This window comes from Mya arenaria, chromosome 2 (genome assembly GCF_026914265.1).
Source record: "Mya arenaria isolate MELC-2E11 chromosome 2, ASM2691426v1".
Lineage (NCBI taxonomy): Eukaryota > Metazoa > Mollusca > Bivalvia > Myida > Myidae > Mya > Mya arenaria.
In genome coordinates, this window is record NC_069123.1 from 4,940,059 (window position 1) to 4,965,347 (window position 25,289).

The following is a 25,289-nucleotide window of genomic DNA, read 5'->3' on the forward strand; positions in this document are numbered from 1 at the left end:
CACACAGACTTTCATTACTATCCATCAATGCTAGCTCAAGTTATTGCGGGGAAACCCATACTTGAAGCCTGCCCACCTGGAAATGACATCCCCATTCTTATAACCTGGTTTTCTTTGAAAACACATTAAAGGGGCACAAAAAAGGGACACCCTACATTATCAATACGATTTTCTTTTTCGCTTGCTATTGTATCATATGGTGTCTACCCCCTTTAATACCACACTGATTATCTTTCACTGACTGATTGACGAAACATCTCTCAATTAAAACACATAAATACCAAACCGAAAAGAACATAATAATTGTTTACATTTGTGAGTTGGTTGCTGCAATCGTAAGCCACACAGTGAAGAGGGATTGAACGTCCAACGCCCATCTGGTAGATATAATCACACAGGATGTCCGACACCTGGTCAGGTCTAAAAAACATATGAAAAAATGTAAATTCATGAAATATGGTCATGGTTAAAGATTTTTAATGACACTTTCATAGAAGAAAACATGGCTTTCACAAAACAGTTTTTCTTAAAAAAATCGTTAAAAAATTATTTCAGTATTTATGAATTTCAAAGTTGAAAAAAAGACGTTCAGTTATTTTCTATGCAAAAATGCCTTAAAGGTGGGTTCCCACTGCCGATCAGATCAACTCGATCATCCCGATCACCCAAATTCCCCGATCAGGCCCGACCATGCTCGACTAAAGGCGAATACACGACTTCTTCTCGACCTCTTGTCGATCACACACGATTTCCACACGATTATTCACGACTCCTTCACGACGTCAACCCGACCACCTTTCCGATTTCCGCTCGATCATCCCGACCTTTACACGATCCCTACACGATCTCAACTCGACCTACTGGATCTCTGCTCGATCGGTGTCAGATCTTTCCCCGACCCGATCGTCATAGTCGTACTCGAGTCGTAGAAGGTCGTGAACAGTCGTGTACCAAAACTTTTAGAATAAAAACTTCAAACAGTGTTGATCATTATCACTTCATCCTGAAACTTCATGGTATATGTTGTGTCCAGCATAGTATACATATTTATGGAGATTGAGCAGTTGCAGATGTGGGCCAGATGGTTAGAGCTCCAGAGAGACAGGGCCATTGCAGTGCTAGAGTTGGAACAAGAGGAAGAGGCTGAGGGTCGTAGGCATAGACGTAGGCGACAAATGCGCAGGAAAATATGGATGAAGCAGTGGCTTGCACGACGACCCCTGTATGGGCATTATGAGCAACTGCTACAGGAGCTAAACAGGGAAGACCCAAAAGGATACAAAAATTTCCTAAGGGTAGACGCTGATATGTTTGGGGAGCTTGTTGATCGCATATCACCCAGAATTCAGAAAAAGAACACCAACTTCAGGTAAATCATGGGTTTGATCCCCATCATTTTCACGTATTTCTGAAATAATTAGTCATCTAGTTACTTTTCCAACCAATTGACATCAACAGCTCTGTGCAATTGTCACTAATATTTAAGAAATTTTAATACGTTGTATAATAGCAGGCTAGTTATTACTTATCATTGTTCAATCTCTATTTCAGGGAAGCCCTGGAGCCTGGATTGAAGTTGGCGGTCACTCTTCGTCATCTCGCAACTGGAGCCTCGTATTCAGACTTGATGTACTCATTCCGAGTGGGAAGTAACACAATAAGTAAATTCGTCCCTGAAGTTTTGGATGCTATAATACAGGAGTACTCTGAAGAGGTTTTGCCAGACGTCGTCACTGCTGAACAATGGCAGCAGATTGCAGATGACTTCCGAACCAAGTGGAATTTTCCTCATGTCTGCGGGGCTCTTGATGGTAAGCACGTGAGGATAAAGAACCCGAAGAACTCTGGATCTCTGTTCTATAACTATAAAGGCTTCTTTTCCATAATACTACTCGCACTCGTAGACGCAAACTACAAATTCATCTGGGTAAGCGTTGGTGCTAATGGCAGTGCATCCGATGCCCAGCTATTCAATAACACTGAACTCAGAACCATGCTAGAAGAAAACAACCTTGGTTTGCCTGACCCTGATCCACTGCCTGGCGATGACATGAACACCCCATACTTCCTCATTGGAGATGACGCCTTCCCGTTGAGAACTTGGATGATGAAGCCATACTCCAGACGCAACTTGACCAACGAGGAGCGCATATTCAATTACAGGTTAGACAATCTTTTGAATTACTATTGGCAAAATAGCTATGCATTTAATCAGAAATTTGTTCTTATAAACCATCACCATCCTTTCATTTTAGGTTGTCCAGGGCTAGACGAGTGGTAGAAAACGCCTTCGGTCTTCTCGCTATGCGGTTTCAGTGCCTACTTGGCTGCTTGAACCAGATGCCCGAAACCGTTGACTTGATTATTCTTGCATGTGTCACACTGCATAACCTTATCAGCATACGGTACCCTGCCATTGCAAGACTGGCCGTCGACCAAGAGGACGAGCATAACCAATTAGTACCTGGTGAATGGCGCCAAGGAAGACAGTTGGCTGATGGTGATCGGACCCATGGAAGAAATGTGGTGACATCCGCTGGGGTCAGTCAGAGGAACTACATTAAACACTACTTCAACTCCCGAGCTGGTTCAGTTGAGTGGCAACAGAATATGATTTAGTGTGTTAGTTACTTTGGAAAGATATTTTGATGAAGTGTATAACCTATATGATGCGAGTATGCACAAGTTATGTAGTTATTAAAGTGATTTCCGATATGTTTAAGTATATTATAGTAAGTCATCTTCTATTTGGATATGATAGTTTCCATGATATGTTTGTTAATGGAGGAAATAAGCTTCAAGTATACATGTATATACAATAGAGTTGATTGTTTGTTTCTTGATTTTATGCCCTTTTTCGAAGTATTTCAATCATATCACGGTGGTGAGTTAACTTAGAACATGACCTAAGTCGGCAACAAGAAATAGCCACATACCAGTAATTTACAACTTTCATTTATAGTTCACCCTAGTTTCTGAGCCAATCACCGTCCAGAGATTTTTCAAATTTCTGCTCGAATATGTTCCATATAAGAACACTTCTGCACAAATAAGTTCGTATTATAACTAGGTCAGCAGACATGGCGCGCGCCAAATAGCAAGCCCAGCCTACTGTCTGGAACGACAGAAGTGTCGATTCAAAATGACGTCACTTCTGCTTTATCAAGCGGTAGTTACGTCATTTTGAATCGATAACGACTTATCCAAGTTACCGTTCAACCAATTGGCGCGCTGTATACGGATGGCGTGATTTTCCCCCGATCACATGACTTTAATTGAAGGCACAGGAATGATAGTGGGCGGGGTTAACTATAAGTCGGTCATAGTTCATATAATGGAAAAATAAACAAACTTAATACGGCGCTTCGCTTCGCTCGCTTGTATTAAATTTGGTTATTTTTCCATTATATGAACTATAACCTACACGTATAGGACAAGTTGCGGTAGCAGACATCTCTTCATAAGGTCGAACGTTTTAACTACCAGAACACAACGCTCACTTTTAATTGATTGATTAATTGTTTAGGGGCTGAAGAAAAATATTAAATTTTAGAATACATGTATTCTTAAGTAATTGCTACCAGCATGACCAGCCTTGTTTTGTTATAACAATACACATTTAAGTTCAACTTTTAATACTGACAGAAACCTACATAATAACAGGGTTATTTTGCCTTATGCCAAAAGTAAGCTAATTAAGTTTCTAAGTAAGATAAATTGCTATCCAAACAAATTTTACGAACAGTTTACATTGATTTACTTAAGAAGACTCAACAGTCAACAGTAATATTTATCAAGAATGAGGCTATTTAACCTTTATTCAAAGTAAAAACCAAAACGTCGAAAAACTAAATTCACAATGCACATAAACTTGAGTAAAATCACATCATCAAATCACTTGGCTGGTTCAACCATTTTCCAGTTACTTTGTTCAGTCCTTGGGTGCGTCATGCATCTCCTGGGTTAGGATGGGGGAACTATTTGGTGTCGAGACCATATCCATAGCCTGGCGGATGATAGATGCAGTCGTGGTTGGGGTTTCTATGGCGGGTGTAATGGACCTGTAAGCACATGTAGGCTGTTGCAAGATTGCCTGCACATTTGGTGGTTGCAGGTGAGTAAAACTTTTCAGCAGTGGTGTAAGATGGGCTGGTGGTGCAGATGCAGCTATATTGGTAGCTAGCTGAAAATCCTGCTGCATGTGATCCTGTTGCTGAAACTGATTCTGCTGCCATGCTGAGCCGAACGCCGCTGATATGGGAGCCTGTCTTCTGTATATAGATGATGTAGGAGCGGGAGGGACAGGCATGGCAAAAACTGGATCTGCTATCTGTTGACCTACATGCCCTGCTGCCTCTTGGGTGGCTAGTCGTCTCTTCTCCTCTTGGCTTTCCTCCGCAAGGTCCAGAGCCAGCCTTGTTGCACGTGTGACAAACACATTCATTCTCTGCTGGTCCATTTGGCGCATCAAATACACCAAAAACTGGCCAGTGTGTGCTGCTGGATCTTGCGCAACTGTGATGGCACCACGCACGGACTCCAACTCGGACGTCAATGAGGACAGTACACGCGCTGCTTTGGGACGGCAACCAGATACTGCTGATGTAGAGGGTGCTGACGAATCGGAGGCGGCGTCATCATCCTCTGTCTCCTCCAAGACAAGTTCCTTTCTCTTCTCCGCAAACTGCAAATATAGAAAGTACACAGAATAAATACAGACTTTTAAGAAGGTGCCCCGATGGCAGAGAGGTTAACGCCTTGGACTGCGAATCCTGTGTCATGTGTTGGCTTGAGTTTGAATCCCGGCTCTGAAATGAACTTTTCAGAAATGTTGTATGGTATTTCTCTTGCACAAGACTTAAAACATAGGTCCACATATGGCCTTGTATAATAGAGATATGGCCTTAGCTGTCGTTAAATCCGAGTCAAACTTAGGCAAAAAAACTGAACTCCCTTTTATACCATTAAAATTTAGAAATAATTTAATGCTTGATTACGTATATTTCTTTTAAGTGTATACACATGATTTATACAGGATTTTTATTACTACATGTACTTACTTTGGATCCCCTCTGAGTTCGCAGCTGTACCAGATAAGGGCGCAGGAATTCAAAGTTGTCCAAAATCCACTGTTGCCTTGCTGTGCGCTCTCCAGCACCAGATCCAGATTTGTTGGTAAGCTTAATTAGTTTCGAATACTGTGTTCTCATATTCGTGTACCAGATTGACGACAGGTCTCCAGGTTTGAGGCCCAACTCTGCCTCTTTCGCGGCCCATGTACTGTTCTTCTTCTCCTTATACTTGAATCCTGCGGATGATTTGTCGAAGAGGAACGAGTTCTCTCTTAACCACGCTACAAGGTCATCTTCTTCATCTTGCGTGAGTGTACGATGTAGTGTCTTCCGGGGCCTGATATCAGTCTGTAAACATTAAAAGTATACTTATGAATAACAAGGAAACTTCCAATTATGTTTGTTATTTTGCGCCTAAAATATTGCCGAAAAAAACATATACATGTAGAGTACTAATTGTAAAAAAACATGACAAACATAGCAGTGTGTTATGATAAAATAAACAAATTATGCATTATATCCTTATAAACACTTGACACACAAAATATAAGTCTAATGACAGTTGTTTGTTCGTATTCGAAGGGAAAGCAAAATCAAAAGCTTAGTACCTCTATCTCAGGAGAAGTCGGACGTTCTTCTACTTGCTCTTTTCTGGTTTGCTCGGCAGAAGAGTCAGTAGGGGGTATAGGCGACTCATTACTCTCTTCCTGGGTGGGTTCCACGATTTCAGGCTGAGGCGCAGCAACTGCACATTTACTCGCAATTGTACTGCCTATCGGCCTTTTGCCTTTTCTCGGCATCTTTAGTTTGTAGTAGAAATGGCTTGGCTGAAGATGTTTTAACAGATATTGGTTTGCTAAAGATGTTATATCTTCAGCGTCCAAACAACTTATGAGACACTGGTCAGCACGCTTTTCTTGCTTTAGTCACGTGAGCTCGTGTATGGTCGAACAGTGATCGGGGTTTGATCGTGTGCGGTCGTGTGTGGTCGTGGAGTAGTCGGGTAGCAGTCTTGATAATCTGGACAAGAGATCGAACAGAGATCTACTTAATCGGGATGCGATCGTATATTACTCGAGTAGAAGTCGAGAAGATCGGTTACAGATCGGGTAAAAGATGTCAATCCGACCAAACAAGATCGCTACACGATTGTTTCTCGATTAACTCGATCTTCAACTCGATCAATACACGATCGCTTCCCGAGCTCTTCTCGACCGCTTGGCTACACGATCGCTACACGAATTTTTTTGACATGTCAAAAAAATTCGGGTAGAAAGCCCGAGCGATGCCGACCAAGGTAGACCTCCCCGACCACTCCCGATCAATCATGCCGACCTACCCAGACAAGTACCCGATCGCTTGATCGGGCTTGATCGAGTTGATCTGATCGGCAGTGGGAGCCCAGCTTTAAACACAAAAAGAATAAGGACGTATCAAATCATTTCTATGTTAAGCGTTTGCGGATGAAAAAGGTTTTGAGTTTCAGGATTAACAAAAAAACAAAAACAAATTATATGATCAATGATCTTGCCGAGTATTTTTAATTTCCTTATACTATAATTTTGACTGCAGAACACAAGGGTGAACAACTGTCAACATGCTTCATACTTCCTACTAGTCTTCTTGGCATTTGATATCAGAAAAAGATGCATTCAGTGTGATTCCAATTATCATCACCCTTAAAGCTGCACTCTCACAGATTGAACGTTTTGACTAGTTTTTTTGTTGTTTTTTTGTCTTAGAACAAGCCAATTTTTGCAAAAATCCATGGAGACAAGTTATATAAGACTGCTGAAATTTTTTTAGATCACAGATTTTTATATTTTAGATCACAGATTTTTATATTTTAGTTAAAAATTGATGTTTTATGCATTTTTTCTTCAACTGTTAGTAACAGTTTAAGCCATAAAACAATAATTTAAAACGGAAATATATAAATCTGCGATCTGATCTTTTGTCACCAATCTTTTATCATTGGTTTGCAGACATTTACGCAAAAAATGCTTTTTCCAAGACAAAAAATAAAAAAGTTGTAAAAATGGTAAATCTGTGAGAGTGCAACATAAAATACAAGTGATGTTTGAACTCATTTGCTGTGGAAATCTATAAAACAATTGAGAATGGCTTATAATGGATAAAAAAGTCTGTGTCATTATTCTTTATCTAAAAAATATGTCACTCATTTAGTATTCATTTTTTTTTGGGGGGGGGAGGGGGGGGGGTTCGTTTTAGCCTTAGAAGTTCTAGTTTACGTTTCAATACAATGACATTATACAATTCTCAAATACCCTCATATAAGCAATATCCATATAAATTGTGTACCGATGTTTTGTAAAAGTATTAAATATTGATTTCCCTAATTAATTGACACATTAATATATATATATCGGTATTAATTAAAAATGCCAATACTGCATTTTTCTGTTTCAGAATTTTTACATCAATAAAATCATTAAGGCGAGCCGCATCTTACTACAATATACCGCATAAATAGTCCAATGAGAAAATGGTGTTGTATCATGTGATGAAAATGTTGAGCAATGATTGGACATCTCACAGAGAAACCTTCAGAAATTGTAACTTTGAACTTCAGAATTTTGTAAAGAAATTGCGTGACCACATTAACAAGATTAAATACTAAAAATGATGCTTCTGAAAACATGCGTTTTTGTAGCTTTGACATTTGGAAATGAGGCCATCGATATGGTATATGAAAAAAACTTGTTTTAGTGAAAGTTCTGTTTCAAAACAATAGCAGTTCAAGCAGATACCAAATGCAGAGTGTAGTCATTTATTGGAAGCAAAAATTATATTCCCCTTGTTAGAAATATGAGTATTGTGACAAATAGCGTTTGTTTTAAGTTACATGTGAATATCAATATGGCAAGATTTTATGCTTGATTTTAACACATGACCCTCATCAATTTGAATGTAATACAACCCAAACGCATTGTTTTACTCTGCTTAAATGTATATTTCTGGCAACAAATGTGTCAGGGTGATAAAAATAATCTTACATAAGTTGAAATCTAATACAAAAGTTTATGAGGGCTCGATTTTCCTAAACTTGTTATGTAATGGCAACTCAGGTGAAATATAATATAAATATATATATATATATATATATGTACCTTACACTTGTAAAGGTTATCAGTCACTAGGAATAATACTTCTGACACTTACATAAAACATCATTTGTACTTACACACTGCCAAGAACGAGCATTATGGAGTCCACATCTTTCAGTTTGTAGATGTGTTTCATAGCCTTGAGCAGGTTGCAGCCACCAGATGGTTTTAAACGCATCACCCAGTCCTTTGCCTCTTCGATACTAAGAAATTAAAAAAATATCTAATTTAAACATGATGGTTTCACGCGCATCACATAGACCTTTCTCTCTCAGATACTAAAAAATAAAAAATAAAAATTTAATTTTAACACGGAATATAAGGGATTCATGCATTTATTATAATAATATTTATATATTACATCATGTAATTTACATGAATAGGGCATAAATTTATATCACTGTTTAAAATCTTTTGTTTCAGGGTGAACTTCCTTTTAAGGATTTTTTCAAGAGTGATGACCATGACCCTTACCTTTGACCTACTGACCTCATAAAAAAGCACAGCGGTCATTTACTGGTCAGGGCAACCTACCAATGAAGTTTCATGGTCTCAATGTATTGGACAGATACTGTTTTTTTCTGTGGCAACAAGATAAAATCAACTAGCTGTTTTTTATTTCATGCATTTCTCATGTTGTTGTGTTTTTTCTCATTTATTTCGCTGTTTGAGACACACTTGTTTGGCGACAGTCCATGCATATGCATACACAGTTGAGGTTTGTAGACATTTCTACAAGAAGTCATTCAAAAGTTATTGATCGAAGCGAAAGTGTAACAACTGCATCACACGGAGGAAGACACCAGACAAAGTAATCCCTCCCTGGGTGCCTTCCACATTTGCAGGCAATGCAAAAGCGGAGTTAATAATATTCTAGAGCTTTCCTGAATAGCAGAAGACGATTTTAAAAACTTACATTCGAATATTGACATCTCTTACAACAGGCCATAATGGATCGATATCTGTACCGAACGACATCAGATATACGCCTTTCTTACTGGGCAATTGCTCGTCTATCAGATGCTGAAATGAGAACATTTATTCTGATATCACCAAATTTGAATAAAATATTTATGATATATACCTTTGTAATGTGTCATATTTCATGAGGGAAATTTTTATTTCACGCTTTCCGGTGGTTTATTGAAGTATAACGGTGGATTATATCTTGATAAAGAAACTGTTTAAAACAGTGAGTAACAGTGACTTTATCAAAATATAATATCACTACTTTCTCAGATTCAACCTGTTTCATTGTAAAAATGTTTAACATAAACACATACAATGCCAGGAAGAAAATGCAATGATGTGATTTAGTTTCGTGTCGGTATGACATTGTTTGATTGAAATTAAATTTTATTTTTGTTAAATTATAAGTATGTAAAAAAAATAAAAAATGTTTGTTTCAGTCTAAGATTAAAAGCCACTCATGAAATATTACTTTAAGTGAAATAAATTGCATATCTTTTACTGCCACAAACAATAATCCTCAATTTCTCATTTTATAATTGTTAACCTCTCAAGTGGTGCAATGAATTTTTTTAACTTTATCTACCCAGTAACAGTTCGTTTAAAAAATGTCCTACAAGAGTGCTGCAATTAAGGGACCATCAACACTTGTCTGTTGTTTTTTTCATTCAAACAAGGAGTATTATAGTACTTGACAAATCAAGAGTTATGATCCTTGCTGTACGTATGTGTTTTAACTTTCAACATATGTACCAAGTTTCAGTTAAATTATAAAACCATATTATGTTAAATTGTATACAAGTAAGATTGTATGAGTGTTGTTTTCTTACATGTACTTTGTTTTCAATATTGTTTAGCTAACAGTGATAAAATGTTTCCCAATTTCAGCAAATATTTAAAGGGACTAGACACCAGATGGTCCCAAAATTGGCAAATACACTATATCTACAAGACAACATGGAATTGTCAATACCAGCTAGTATGATGCTGATACTACATCATTTTACATGATTAAAAGAATATTTTGTCACTGTCTCAGCTGAGTTGACCTGATTGAAGATTATAAGCGCATAATGGTTTCCCAGTTTATTGTGTGTCTGATTTAGCATGTGAAAATCACATGATAAGTACAAATACATATACCAACCCTATTTTTAAATTTACGTGATAGACAAACCCAGAAAAATTCTAATTACGGTTAGTAAGATTCAATGTGTTGTACACAAAGATATCAATTTTATGTAATTTTTTTACGATCTGCTTTTTTTTTGCGCACTTTTATCATCTGGTGTCTTGTCCCTTTAAGAGATTCTATAACATCTTTAAGTTCAGGTACGTCACACAAGTATTTAAATTTCTTCCTCACATCATAATGCTGTGTTATGAGAACATTTACCTCAAATGGATAAAAAAAAGGGTTTGCATGTCAAGCAAATAGCTTTTCTCACGAAGTCAGATAATTGTCCATAGATAAGATACTAAATGAGTATATTTAATCTTACTGAAGTATAAATGACTTATTGCATGTTTTCTTGTCTGTAGCACAGTCCATCTTTCATGCTTCTAAAAGGTTATGTTTTTATAATACAAGATGTTTTGTTACCATAGAAATATAAAGCATTGTCTAGAACCATGTGGGAAATCAACAATGAAACAAATACGGAAATATTCTTAAAGGTTAAAGACTATGTTGATAAGTTTTTCATTTCATCTCCATCAGTCAGAATTGCACTGGGGGCCATTTTAATATAGGATTTCAGTCGTTGCTTCAATTATCTCAAAAAAAAATATCATATGGCAATACAACAAAACAAAATAATCCCAAACGTCTTGTTCATTTTCAATGCTGGCTAAAGTTCCATTCATTCAAATAATGACACTATGAAACTAACTTAATTTCAATTAATGACTAAAACCAAGAAAGATCTTTCTTATAATGGTCTGATTTGAATCATATAATCCTCAATGGAATACATATTGGGTAAAAAACAGCACCACTGCGGCTGAGCAAGCAGACATTATTACTTATCTGTTGATTGTTTACTTTATTGACCAACCTTCGGCCCGAAGGCTGATAAAAGGGGACAGCTTGGGGCCGCTGCCCCGCTTCATTGATCGTCTTCAATGGTGTGCATACAAGTCATCTTTATTATTTTTTAGTTTAAACATTATATATTTTACAACAAATGTGAAAAAAGCTATGATAGCTTATACTAAGTCACTCTTGTTGACACAATGTTGCTGAGAGTGTGGTCTTGTATTGTGCGGTGTACCCGGAGAAAACCCACTTGTCTGGCTTGCTGAGCACTAACCAAACTCACTTGGCCCAGGTCGGGAATCAAACCCAGGTCACCTTGGTGAGAAGCGAGTGCGCTAACCACTGCACTTACCGGACAAACATTATATTTTTAACCCTTTTAGCGTCGTATTTGCAAAAACATGTTATCCCAACAGAACAATATAGTATGTATTTTTAATGATATATATTTGGTCCTCTCTTTTCATCTCATTTCATCAATTATCAAATCAAGCATTATGAATCCACAAAGCATTTGCATATTTTCACTCGTTTTCTTCATTTTAAACTTAATACATGGATAAATTGAACTTTTTTAAATATAGCCAAGATAATAAGAGCTGTCACAGAGACAGCGCGCTCGACTATTCCGCCGCTTTTCAATGTAAGGATTGAAACGTTTAGGCGAAACATGCATGGATCACTGTTAGATAAGAATTCAATGCAATACATGATGTGCTGAGATATTAACATAAATTTGGTTCCATGCAAAATTTTAACGAGAATTTCTAAGTCTTATAAAAAAGGGCCATTATTTGCAAAATACAGTTATCTAACTTGGTTATTCAATTAAGTTGGGTGGTTGAATACCATTGTATAAAGTCTCAATGCAATACATCAAGTAGTTGCTGAGATATTATCCTATGTGTGCTAACATGCAAGACCTTAACCAGAATTTCTAAGTCGCATAAGAAAGGGGCAAAAATTATATATTATAAAAGATAGAGTTATCTTACTTGATTAAATAAGAAGGTTAAATAGATGGGAGCCTGTGTGTAAAGTTTCAATGCAATACATGATGTATTCACTGAGGTATTGATTTAAAAGTGGTTACATGCAAAACCTAACCAGAATGTCTATGTCGAATAAACAAGGGGCCATTATTTTAATTTAATGCAAACTGGAGTTATCTTACTTGGTTATTTAAGTAGATTGGATGGTTGAGTACCATTGTATAAAGTCTCAATGCAATACCTCAAGTAGTTGCTGAGATATTAACCTATGTGTGTTTACACGCAAAACCTTAACCAGAATTTCTAAGTCAAATAAAAAAGGGCAATTATTATCATTAAATGCAAACTAGAGTTATCTTACTTGGTTAATTTAGTAGGTTGGATGGATGAATACCATTGTATCAAGTATCAATGCAATACCTAAAGTAGTTGCTGAGATATTAACCTATGTGTGCTTACACGCAAAACCTTAACCAGAATTTCTAAGTCGAATAATAAAGGCCCATTATTTGCATTATATTCAAATAATTGTTATCTAACTTCATTAACTTAGTATGTAAGATAGTTGGGAATACATATCCAAAGTTTCGATGCAATAACTGATGTATTTACTGAGATAATGACTTTAAGGTGCTTACATGCAAAACCTTAACCAAGGTGTGACGCCAACGCCGACTCCACCACCGACGCCGAAGCCAGGATGAGTAGTATAGCTCTCCTTATTCGTCAAATAGTCGAGCTAAAAATGGTTGTATAAACAGACCTTAACACCCATGGCTATGACCTTGACCATTTTTCTTAGAAACAGGGCATATGGTTTGGTATATTTTGTGTAATATTAACATTCTTCACCTTTAAAAGGAAATTATCTTTATGATTATTTTGTGATTTTTTTCTTTTCCTTCCTTTTTTTCCCCAGTCTTTTTTTTGGTTTAGATTGGTTCTACATTCATAGTATCTCAATTACTATTCATAAATAACATAACTGCATTCTTATAGCATGCTTGTAAATTGGTATTATATAATGTCATACTATGCTATGTAAAATGCATATTGTTGAATAAATCATGTACGAATCTGAAAAAAAAAAAAAAAAAAAAAAAAAAAAATCTTTATGATTATTTAACGATAAACAAATTTTATAAAGTAAAATCATTATTTAGTAAGAAATTGGGCTCAATGAATATTGATATGCTGTTTCTTATCTAATCACACTAAAGGGGTTTCGAGAAATCTGGGCTAGGCCCTAAATTTTCTGGACAGTTCTAAGCGCAACTGGATTAAGCAGCTTATATACTTCATTTGCCAAAAACATACTTGAATATATGATTTTAATAAATTTATGAAAACTGGTTAAATGTCATTTAAACATATAGACGTCTTCAATTTAAAGTAAAAAACTCTTAGAGAAGAAATATTACCCAATTAATAGAAAAACAAAAATATTGAGCTTAGCTTAATCTTGTTTTAACAGACTCAAGAAGTTTCAAGAAATAGTGTCCAGAAGAACTTAATATCATTATGTTCTCAACAGAAATTTTGTCATTCGAGAAAATTCTAGATTTGCGACCATAGATTGTCACAAAACAAAAATAAATTATAATTTTATTCTCAAGTCTTGTTTTCTGTTAAGTAAAAATTGTAAAAATATTAAATAAATGACTGAGTTACTAAATCTTGTAATCTCATGGTATTTCGAAACCAAATAAGGTAAAAGCCAAGTATTAAATCAACTTTTTTCTCCTCCAATTGACGTCATATAATGTTCATGACTTTAATATCAAGATATTACTCCAGCATAAACCTTATGGCACTTTCTGTGTAAAATAGTTCAAAGGCATGGAAATTTATTTGTTTTATAACAGTTAGTCGATAAGCTTAAGGTGAAATTACCAATCCAATCATACCATTTACTTCCCAAATTAATTGTTTCTTCGATGTTAAACGAGATATAAGATGAAAGATGAGAGAAATACATGTAGGCAACAATACCTTATTTAAAAGGTTTTCTCTTTGAAAAACGGATGAAATGCAAATACAAGTCCACTATAAATCTTTATCATGGAAAATATTAAAAGGTATAAGGGTGTATATGGTGGTGTGAAAGCTTATTTATACTGGCACTTGGTCAAGCCCCATTTGGCGAGTGCTCCAATAAGATTGTCAGTCATTTAAGGTTTTTGGAGCATAGTGCACAGACAGAATGTAACAATTCGTTCTTTAACATGCACCAGTGTTAAGCACTGTCACACGGGACCCCCATTTAACGTCCCTGCCAGAAGACGATTAGTAATTTTCTAAGTCGTGCAGCAGGGTATCGAACCTGCGACCCTTGGATTGACGGTCAAGTGTGTTACCACTAGAACATAAATCAGCCACTATGAGTGTATACAAGCAATTTTCTGACTAATAAAACAGCACACAGAGAGTATTTGCAGAATTAAATTATTTGATTGGATAGTAGTAATAATTGAATAAATATTGACCAATCAACAATCATACTATTTTATTTTAAGATGTCATATTAACATCAAACAATACTTTTTGTTTAATAATATACTGACATGACATGAACAGATTTGAATAGAGCAAAGGAACTTTGCTGTATGTTTTTCTTGCAGATGAATTACGTGTATTTAATACAGTTTTGTATGACGCGGCATGCAAGAAACAAAGACACTATGGCAATACTTGTGTTTCGCTTAAATAAAAACCTAACTAAACCTTATCAAGAAAAAATCAGAGCCACTTACAATGAGAGACTCCTGTAATGCAGTGAGGCGACCGAAGCCGGTGTTCGCATCAGAGCTGTCCACACACACGACCACTCTTCCTCCCTTCACATTCCCAAAAACCTTCAAACAAGAACATAATATCCAACACCAGTCGATAAAATTCATATGTGTTTACTTAATCATTAAAATTGACAATCATGAGAAGATTTTTGTCAAACAATATATTTGAAGAAACTATTCTGTCAATCTGAGTTGGCCAAGTTTCAGTGATAAAGACAAATTTGTTACATATATCCAAGACACATATTTTCATTAGGAAATATTGTAATGAATTTATTATGGAAATGGTTGATGTTTGAATTTTTTAGCCATTTTCTGATACTGAAATCAGTCTAGAATAGACAAAATCGGTCCAGACCAGTAAATAGTCTGTTTTTAGAACTCTTGGTGAGAAATATTCCCAATTTTTTCACTTAACTAAGTGAAAAGGTGAAAATGGTGTTTTTGCCAATTTTCATGAATTTATTAAGTTTTTTTTCTTCTTTTGCAGGTGATCTTGACCTTCATCAGAGTTCATATTTTGTATACATGTAGTGTTACACATTCAGACCATCAAATACTGGTTATGTATACTTCCACATACAATCTTTGTCTTTAATCCATGCAAAATGACAAAAAAATGCTGCGTTTTGCCATTTTTAACCGTGCATATAAATTTTCATCAAGTATAAGCTGTTCGTTCAGTAAATGAGATAACATAAAATTTCAATACAATTCTTTACCTTTATATTTTATCATAACTACCACAAGATTAATTTCAAGTTCCAAAATTGAATTTTACTGCTTGCAAATTGACTAGGCCATAGATTAGGCCTTCGTGAATTCTATACCAAGTGGTATTTGAAAAGTAATTAAACTTTGAAAGTTCCTGTAAATTCACAAAGAATAATTTTGTTTCAATAGGATATCAGCTTTATTTCGTCAAGTGCGTAATGAAAGTGCTATTTTCACAAGATAAAATTGATACCCCAATTAAACAAACAATTTTTATTTTTAATTTGTGCTTAAAACTCATTACAAATGACATCAGTTGGTATTTAATAGCAAAAGCCTACTAAATGTTGTCAGAGAGTGTTGATGACATCAAGCTGTTCCTGAAATAACTTTATTGATAGTTTTTCCAGGTTTAATGAGCTCTGATGTCGGATGACGCAGCAAAATAGGACACAGGTCTCGTAACAGCGAGTGATATCATATAGAGGCTTATTGTTAGTTTCAGTATAAGATCGCCATATATTTCACCTTGTGATTGCAAAAATTATATTTTTGGAGTGGCTTGCCACTCTTATGTTCACGAGTCGAAAATTATTGCCATCCTCTTAATTTTTTTAGAAAAGCATGCCTAATTGTATGCTTAGCCACTTGTGAAATTTTATCTTTCGGTGTTCACAAAGTGAAATACATTGTGATCTTAACTGAAACAAAAAAAAATCTGTTTAGTATATGCCTGAAAGGATATATGACTCTATATAGTAATTTTTCAGAAAAGCCAGCCTAATTGTATGCAAACGTAAGGAAATAACATTGTTGATTTTTTTTTCCCCGAGCCCCATACAACTGACATTTTACCTATATAAGTGAAAAAACATTTTTATTGCAATTATGTGTTATATAAGAATATCGCTTCACATGTTTGTAAACAATTTAATTAGAAAAAAAATGCTTAATTCGTTATATTCTAGGAAGTCATAATTTATTTCTCATTTTTTTCTTAAGATAAAGATTTATTTGAAAAAAGTAGATAATAATTCATTAAATCATAACAGGAAAACAATGATATTTTCTCTGTCATCATTTATTTCTCATTTTGTTCTTAAGATTTATTTGAAAAAAGTAGAGCATTTTTCATTAAATCATAACAGGAAAACCGTGATATTTTCTCTATATTTAATGAAAAACATCCATAAAACCTTCGTCACGTTTTATGTTCATCAGTCAGCATAAACTATCTAAACTATTATAATGTTTCTATAAATGTTCTTGACATACCCTTTTACTGCCAGTCAGGAGCCATTTTATTCTCTTTGTGAATGATTCAATAGACCTGAAAAAAAATAATATGCAATCTAGAAATCGATACAGCAAACAGGTAAAAATCCCATAATCGAAGGTGATTTGCGGTAAAATTGTTAATTACATATTACATGGCAAATAACACACAATCGAAGGTGATTTGCGGTAAAATTGTTAATTACATATTACATGGCAAATAACACACAATCGAAGGTAATTTGTGGTAAAATTGTTTATTACATATTACATGGCAAATAACACACAATCGAAGGTGATTTGCGGTAAAATTGTTTATTACATATTACATGGCAAATAACACACAATCGAAGGTAATTTGTGGTAAAATTTGTTATTTACATATTGCAGGGCAAATAACACACAATCGAAGGTAATTTGTGGTAAAATTTGTTATTTACATATTGCAGGGCAAATAACACACAATCGAAGGTAGTTTGTGGTAAAATTTGTTAATTACATATTGCAGGGCAAATAACACACAATCGAAGGTAATTTGTGGTAAAATTTGTTAATTACATATTGCAGGGCAAATAACACACAATCGAAGGTAGTTTGTGGTAAAATTTGTTAATTACATATTGCAGGGCAAATAACACAAAATCAAAAGCGATTTGTGTTAAAATTGTTAACTACATCGTACATTAGGCAAATATCACACAATCGAAGGTGATTTGTGGTTAATGTAGATAACATCTTGCAAGGCAAATAATTCACAATCAAAAGTAATTTGTGGTAAAAATTGTTAATAACATCTTGCATGGCAAATTCACACATCAAAGGCGATTTGTGGTAAAATTGTAAATAACATCTTGCAAGGCAAATAACTCACAATAGAAGGTAAAATAGTTAATTACATTTTGCAAGTCAAATGAATCTAAACTTCATGATTAACTGCTTATTACATGAACATAAAAAGTGGTTGACATGTCTGTGGTCATTATCTGCAGAGATGATGGCAATAACGGAGATCACCGATTATCTCTGATCAAATAACTGGCAGAAATTTCTTATACTTGCTGAGCCCGCACTAAGGATTGTGGGTAAAGTTTTACTTCTTATTGTTTCACCTATATCGGGAAGTTTCCAATTCTCGTGGGAACATACACTTATAGTCCAATAACAGTCCATTATTGCCTGCCCTTAATTGGTTTATAGAAAAAATAGCCTGGAAGGTAATTGACTTCAAGGTAATTTGATACTTAGCTTAAATTGGAAAAAATAAATACTTAAGCCGCGTTTCCTCGAAATGAGCACAGCAGATCAATAAATGTATGCCAAGACCAGTTTATACATAAAAGTTGCACAAAAACTAATGGTGATTATCACGCATCTTTAATTTTGTAATAACAAATGCCTACATGACTATCACAGTGGTCGAAATTAACACAAGCCCGCAAGCCCTGCACTGGTAAAATTACTTCTGGGCTTGCTCAAATTCTGATTTTTTATATAGGCGGGCTGGTTAAAAAAATTGATGCCATACAATAGTATAAGAATTCAGGCTTGTTCATCAAAAGTCTAATTTCAATGGCTGCTATCAAAAGATGTAACAACCCTTCTGATTTGGACAGAATGTGTTAATTAAACATTTCAAATCTACAGCTTAGTGAAGAAAGTTTGTACCATTATTTTTGCTCATTCAGAACATCATTAAGTAGGGTCTCATAGAAATTATATTTATTTTTTATTTTTTTTATTTTATTGTAAAGTTTTCCCCCAAGTTTAAAATAATATCCTAGGGGTGGTCATTTCTTAACTTAAGTCAATTTCCTAAAATTTTTGTAGTCAAATTAAAAGAAAAGGATGAGAGTTTTTTGACATGAAAGAATGCATTTTGAATTAAATCAATGAATATATAATAAAGTATTTGAGATATGATGAAGAGATTATATCATAAAACATGTGGGATACTAAACTTAAGAAATGACTTAAGTTAAGAAATGACGTAAGATGTTTATTCCTGCCCCAGAGCGTTAACATGGTTTAGTGGCTAAAATGAGGGTTTTACGTTTCTTTTTTACGTTTCTTTACCTTATAAATAATAACAAATCTAATTGACACAAGCTGAGGCAGCCAAAGGAAACCTTGTCGGGACCTAAATAAAACAGGGCTCGGGATCTTTAATACAAACCCATGAAAATTCCCTGCTATTTTTACTAACAGTTTAGCAAAACACAAACTTACAGATTCAGCTTGTATTCAAACTCATTCACATCATAGGCATCAAACTGAATGTGTTGCTTTGGTTTGCCAGTCTTGAGGTCAGGTTCAAGTCTGAAGAAACAATCACATGTCGGTACAACAGTTACAAATGGTTGCTGAATAATTTACCTCTTCTTAGTACATAACAGGGCTATGACAAAAACTCAAACTTTGTTCTTTGAAAAACAAACTAGTAACACAACTTAACGTGTTGTTAATCATATTAAATATCATAGAGAAAAGCATAACTGGAGTGTAATCTGTGTCGTGCTTAAGTGGTAAAAGAGGGGTCAGGGAAATGGTTGTTTTGGTCCTTATAAACAACTACATCATTACCCTAACAGTAATGCAATAACTCAATATTTTTCTGCATAGAAACAGAAGCAGAATTTCTTGTCCATTATTGATTTTTCTAATTTTGGGCCAATAACATGCAAAAAAATTAATATTTCAGGTTATTTCATACTAATTTATGCTCACTTGATCGTATGAATAATTTTTTAATCAATTTCCTGGGAAAAAAACAAGTTCTGCAACTTCTGGGCTCATGTTTATGTACAGTCTTAAGTCTAGACCCAGAAAAGCACTTTCATTAACAAACTACCCCTGCTCCCCCCACAAAAAATTCCATTCTTTTAAAAAAATATATCTGTAAATAGTAGTCAACATTCTTATGATAAAATAAACATTCAGCGTAGTTAGATGTCAATGCTGTGTTTGAGGTTTTGAGCATGAACTCAGGCTTGAGATTGTTAGTAATCATTGGTGGTGGTATCCTGTTAGGAGTTGAGACACCAAGAGACCCATTAGAAGGGCTCTAACCCACAACCATTTGCATAAGAGGCAGAAACCCCAATACCACTAAACTATTCTCACCCTAAAATAAGTAAAGGAAGCCTTACCTGCCCACTTTCCCTCTGTCAACCAGGTTCTTCAGTTCCAGGTTAAGGTATTCCAGACTGTGACTTTTCAGCCACTCATCGGAGCTCTGGTGTTCTGCATTTACTGCCGCCTCAATGTTTGCAAATTGCTAAAAAAACACATCATGAATTTAAAATCTTTATTAACAGTAACACATAAAATTTACACTTAAATAAAACAATTATATTGTAGTTAAATGTTTGTCAAAAATATGGCCATGTGTTTAATAATATCCTGACCCCAAATACCAAATATCTTAAGCATTATATTTCATTGCCAAATCATTTACTTAAACTTGGTTTTATAAACCAAAACATAATAGTCAAAAACTTTTCAACAATTTTACCAAAACAAAAATAGTGAGCTTACATGTAGCTTATTAATGTGAAAAAGAGACTTAAGATTATTTGAGAAATTTGGGCCAAAATTTTGCCACATAATACTTGCAGCTAATTCCAACTCTAATGCTCAAGCGTATTTGCTGAATTAATAAACATCAACAAAAACAATCATATAAAACATCTACCGGTATATCTCACCATAATGGTATAAGTCAGAGCTGTTGGATTGCTTTACAGTTGATGTTGTGGAGAAGATTAATTCACTACATTTATGTCGTTATTAGTCTGATGTATATTTTATTATGAACATCCTTTCTAATCATCGATATGAACAGTGCAATTTTTTACCTGTAGTTCATGGGTCTGGTTCACATGTGTTATTGTCAGAGCGCTGGGTGGTTTAGCGTTCTCTGTATATACATCATGCCATTCTTCTGGCTCATCGAAGTCCCTGAAAAAAGCATTATCAAAATCTGTAAGTTAAAATTCCACCTCAGTGCTTAATAACATTTTAGGGAATGGTAGCAGGGCCCTTTGATAGGGTGCAGGCGCGTAGCTCCTATAAGGCACACCGGGCCCGGGCCTTAAAAATATTTTCAAATAGTCAAAAATGAAATTTAAAAAAAATGCGAAAAATGTAATAAAAATGAAGACAGAGGGGGGTGAGGGCTTCATCCACAACTTTTTAAAGACCTTCAATCAGTTAAGTCTCATATGAACTTTTAATTGCGGTTGTCGCCTTGTCGGGTCAATATTATGTCCGTAATATGTGAACGCACTTTTTACGCGAAGTATAGATTTAGTTCGACAACAGTTGTTTCCCTTTTTTGCAACAGCGCTTTATCGTAACGAAACTCAGTATCCGAATGATGTTTACAAAGCGGCAAATTCCAAAATGGCAAGTTTGGACAATTTCAACCCGCCCTACCCCGACCTTTTTACCAAATCTGGATCCATTGTCAAACTTGATGAACAAGAGAAACTGAGTTTGTTTACCGTGTCCTGGCTTGAGGCACATGCCTATACGTTTCCGTCAAGGTAAATTTGACACTTTTATGCAAATGCTAATGACATTCACATTGAATTTAATTATTATTTAACCCAATGTGTTTCCTTTGAAACGTCATTTTTTTTAAACAAAAGAAACTAGATCTATATTTGAAACCATTATGCGATGTATTAAGAGAAAAAAAGAACTTAAATAATAGGATAAGGGAGAGTTGCTATTTTGTTTTTATTAAGTATACTACTCATATAAAGTAACGCACCAAGTTTAATGGGTGAACTACTGTTTTCGGTAAGCTTGTCTGAGATGGTAAACTGACGACTTTTCTGTTTTTCTTTCGATTAAAATTATTGGAAAAACAAATACATATAGTTTGTTAAAATAAAACGCATGTCGATGTGTTCTTAATTTCTTATGTAGATTTCCGCGTGATTTGTTTCAAAAATAGTCCTCATTGTAGGCCTTATTGTATCAAATGACATAATTATTCTTGATTTACAGGCTTATTGGTGGTAAACTCAGAGCATTTAACGCAAAGTGGTTGAACAACTTCCCGTGGTTGAGGTACTCGGTAAATATGGACTCCGTGATGTGTGCCCCTTGCGTGATCTTCGATACAAGGAAGACCAGATGTTTTTCCACGCTCCCTTTTAATGATTGGAAAAATTTGTCAGCCAATGTTAATCGTCATCATATAGACAAAGTCCACAGAAATTGTGTCGCTATGGCGGAAAATTTCGTTGATGTCATGAAAGGGAAGAAGGAGTCTATTGTCTGTAAGCTATCTTCGTTTACCAAGGACTTGGTAAAAAGAAATAGACATATTCTTGGACAGATAATAAGAGTTATTTTGTTGCTTACCAAACAAAACATACCCGTTAGAGGCCACACGGAAGAAAGGAGTAATTTTATGGCGGTTCTCCAATCCCACGCGTTAAACGATCCCATACTCGCAGATCACCTCCGAAACGGAAAAGAAAATGCCAAATACACATCGCCTGATATACAGAATGAGATTATTACGTTATGTGCCGATCACGTTCTTCAGTGTATCCTCACACAGTGTAAAGAAGCCGGATATTTCGCCATCATGGCCGACGAAGCTACCGACTGCTCCACAAAAGAACAGTTATCTATATGCATTCGCTTTCTTACAGTCAACGAAGGACGTTATGAGCTTAATGAAAAATTCATTGGCTTTGTTACTTGTAGATCAATTAAGGGCGTTAATCTTGCTGAGGCCATTGTAGAGTATCTCCAAGACTGTGGATTGGACATCTTGAAACTGCGTGCCCAGTGCTATGAGCGGGGAACATGGCAGGAAAATACAATGGAGTTCAAGCACTGATACGGGAACGTGTACCACTTGCGAGCTACGTACATTGTAAGTCTCACTGTTTGAACTTGGCTTTGGTACATACATGTAAACTACAATGTGTTAGAACAATGATGAAAACAGTTCAGGATATTGGATTTGCATTTTCCTACTCTGCGAAACTTTAGATGCATTCGCTACTGAGCTGTCTCAGGATCCTGTATCACGTGCCCAGATGGATGGTCGCCAGAAGTTGAAGACTCTCTGCGAAACGCGATGGATGAGTCGCACGGACGCTCTCACAACGTTCACACAGGCATTTGCAGTTGTCGTCCATGCCTTGGAAACATTGGAAGCAGATGGTGACGATAAAGCAGGAGAACACGTGCGTGCAATCCTGAGATTCGAGTTTATCCTTACACTCGTGGCATGTGAACAGGTACTCAGCTCCCTCGTTGGATTGACTGCAATCTTACAGGAGGTAAACTTCATTTAAAAAACATATATCTAGCAGGGTAATGGCCAACCAAGAACGGTTCTGTGCACAGTTGCTCTTACCAGTCCGGTTGAGGGATCTTGACGATGGTCAGACTGATGTTATTTATAACAGCTTTAAGGACGATATAGAATCGCCGAAAGAAGCGTTTGCTGACGAGGTTCGACGATGGAAAGTGCGTTGGACCAATGATGATATCCAAAAGCCTACTATGCTGCTAGCAACGCTGGATGCAACACCACGGACAGCCTATCCCGGCATTCATCGTGTGCTATCGATACTCTGTGTAATGCCAGCCACGTCTGCATCGTGTGAGCGCTCGTTTAGCTCAATGCGTCGCATAAAGGCGTACCTTCGCAGTACTATGACCGGTGAAAGGTTGTCTAACCTGGGCATATTACACATTCACCGAGAGGCAGACGTTGACATCGACACAATCATCAACAAATTCGCGTCTGCCAAATGCAGAAACATGGAGTTTATTTAACTCTTACCGTAAATTATAAATTGGTAAATATTATGTGAAAGAAATTAAATATCGTAGTATAAGAATTAGGCGTTTTCAGAGTATTTTATTCTCAGGTTGTTTATGGCTTCTGGGGGGCTTCGCCCCCCCACACCCCCTGACAAAGGGGCAACCGCCCCTTTGATCCCCAATCGGGCCTTAAGTTCAAAAACGGCCAGATACGCCCCTGGGGTGAACACAGCATTATTCTGGCAAAAAAGGGAAAAATACTAACATAATTCATATAATGTTCAACTTGTTTTCAAACCTTTTATTCAACAAACCTATAAACATGTTCAGGAATGGCACTATAATGCTACACTTGCTGACTGTTTAGAGGTCAATGCTCCTTCACAAAAAAGGGGATATTTTTACCTGGGTATTTGTTCAAAAGACAAATGGGCCATAAGAAAAACACTGCACCTACTATACATAGCACCTTAAAAGACCAATTAAGCTATGGTATCTTGATTAGACTATTTTCAGCAAACATCACATCTTAGATGTGATATCTTAGGTATTACCTTAGATGTGATGTTTGCTGAAAAGAGTCTTATCAATGCAATCTTATCTGGTGATCAATTAAACATAATAAACGAAGATTTTATTATTATATATTATTATTATTTTATAATTATTATTATTATTATATATCATTTATATTATTATTATTACGTGATGGCCTGTTAAATGAAGTTATAAAAGTTTTATTATTATTATTATTATTATTATTATTATAAATTATCATTTTTATTATTATTATTATTACCGTATAATTATTATTATGTGGCGGTCTATTTAGAACAGCTTAAGCCACACAGTTTGATAACAAATCAATCAACATACTCTGATGAATCATCATCACTGCTGTCACTGCTACTACTGTCATCCTTTTTCCTGTCATTGTTAACCTCATAGTCCTGTTTCTCTCTTTCGCTGGCATCTCCTGCTTCAGGACTGTCTCCACGCTTACTGTCAACTAGCACTTTTTGTTTCACAGCTTCCCTAAAATAAGCAACAATAACAGTTCGACAAATTTGAATCCCATGATTAATTTATTTTAATGAAACTGGTATAAATGTATTAAAAAGATAGTATTATAAATGTGTATTGTTATGACTGTGGAAAGTATTTTCCAGTAATATCAAAGACATAGATGTAACATAAAAACACAAAAATAATTTTACAAATTTAGTTTCTCCATCTGCTCAGAGCCAGTGAGTTCAGTCTTGGCTTTACATGCCATACTTAAAATAGACTTGCGCGTCGCACAGGAAATCAACAACCACTCAAGAAAAAGACAATAATTATACTAATATATACAGATACAATGTCAGTTTTGGGTTACTTAATTTGAATATATATATGTCTGTTTATAATCTAGATGATGCATTATTAAATTGGGTTGTTGCACATACATGTCAATGACTTGCTATAAAAACATGGGACCCAATCAACATTATTGTCACTCTGTCTAT

At 35.5% G+C, this 25,289-nt stretch overlaps 3 protein-coding genes across 4 annotated transcripts in view; 1 reads left to right on the top strand and 2 right to left on the bottom strand.

Annotated features, from left to right (window-relative positions):
- Nucleotides 1-25,289, bottom strand: part of LOC128208967 (von Willebrand factor A domain-containing protein 3A-like) — a 60,224-nt gene that overhangs the window by 33,703 nt on the left and 1,232 nt on the right. For both annotated transcript variants that reach the window (XM_052912739.1, XM_052912748.1), the window contains exons 2-10: nt 24,658-24,816; nt 20,838-20,940; nt 20,130-20,257; nt 19,210-19,299; nt 16,984-17,038; nt 14,953-15,054; nt 9,117-9,223; nt 8,278-8,403; nt 312-420 (exon numbers count right to left, since the gene is read on the bottom strand). In XM_052912739.1, coding sequence (XP_052768699.1) covers nt 312-420; nt 8,278-8,403; nt 9,117-9,223; nt 14,953-15,054; nt 16,984-17,038; nt 19,210-19,299; nt 20,130-20,257; nt 20,838-20,940; nt 24,658-24,816 — 979 coding nt within the window. The remainder of the gene's footprint in view (nt 1-311; nt 421-8,277; nt 8,404-9,116; nt 9,224-14,952; nt 15,055-16,983; nt 17,039-19,209; nt 19,300-20,129; nt 20,258-20,837; nt 20,941-24,657; nt 24,817-25,289) is intronic.
- Nucleotides 648-2,975, top strand: LOC128208979 (putative nuclease HARBI1). The gene is made up of 3 exons (XM_052912760.1): nt 648-1,369; nt 1,552-2,163; nt 2,256-2,975. Exons 1-3 carry the CDS (start codon nt 1,014-1,016, stop codon nt 2,617-2,619), a joined length of 1,332 nt encoding a protein of 443 aa, XP_052768720.1. The 5' UTR covers nt 648-1,013; the 3' UTR covers nt 2,620-2,975.
- Nucleotides 3,438-6,459, bottom strand: LOC128208988 (uncharacterized). The gene is made up of 3 exons (XM_052912772.1): nt 5,681-6,459; nt 5,061-5,420; nt 3,438-4,684 (listed from the first exon to the last, which is right to left on the bottom strand). The coding sequence occupies exons 1-3, from the start codon at nt 5,870-5,872 to the stop codon at nt 3,932-3,934; spliced, it is 1,305 nt and encodes a 434-aa protein (XP_052768732.1). The 5' UTR covers nt 5,873-6,459; the 3' UTR covers nt 3,438-3,931.

What these genes read in the sequence shown, in the direction of transcription:
- LOC128208988 (XM_052912772.1), bottom strand. Translation starts at nt 5,872, where the DNA reads ATGCCGAGAAAAGGCAAAAGGCCGATAGGCAGTACAATTGCGAGTAAA. An exon ending in CGACTTCTCCTGAGATAGAG is followed by an intron (nt 5,421 to 5,680) that starts GTACTAAGCTTT and finishes TAATGTTTACAG; the next exon opens with ACTGATATCAGGCCCCGGAA. An exon ending in GAACTCAGAGGGGATCCAAA is followed by an intron (nt 4,685 to 5,060) that starts GTAAGTACATGT and finishes CTATATTTGCAG; the next exon opens with TTTGCGGAGAAGAGAAAGGA.
- LOC128208979 (XM_052912760.1), top strand. Translation starts at nt 1,014, where the DNA reads ATGGTATATGTTGTGTCCAGCATAGTATACATATTTATGGAGATTGAG. An exon ending in AAAAAGAACACCAACTTCAG is followed by an intron (nt 1,370 to 1,551) that starts GTAAATCATGGG and finishes TCTCTATTTCAG; the next exon opens with GGAAGCCCTGGAGCCTGGAT. An exon ending in GAGCGCATATTCAATTACAG is followed by an intron (nt 2,164 to 2,255) that starts GTTAGACAATCT and finishes CTTTCATTTTAG; the next exon opens with GTTGTCCAGGGCTAGACGAG.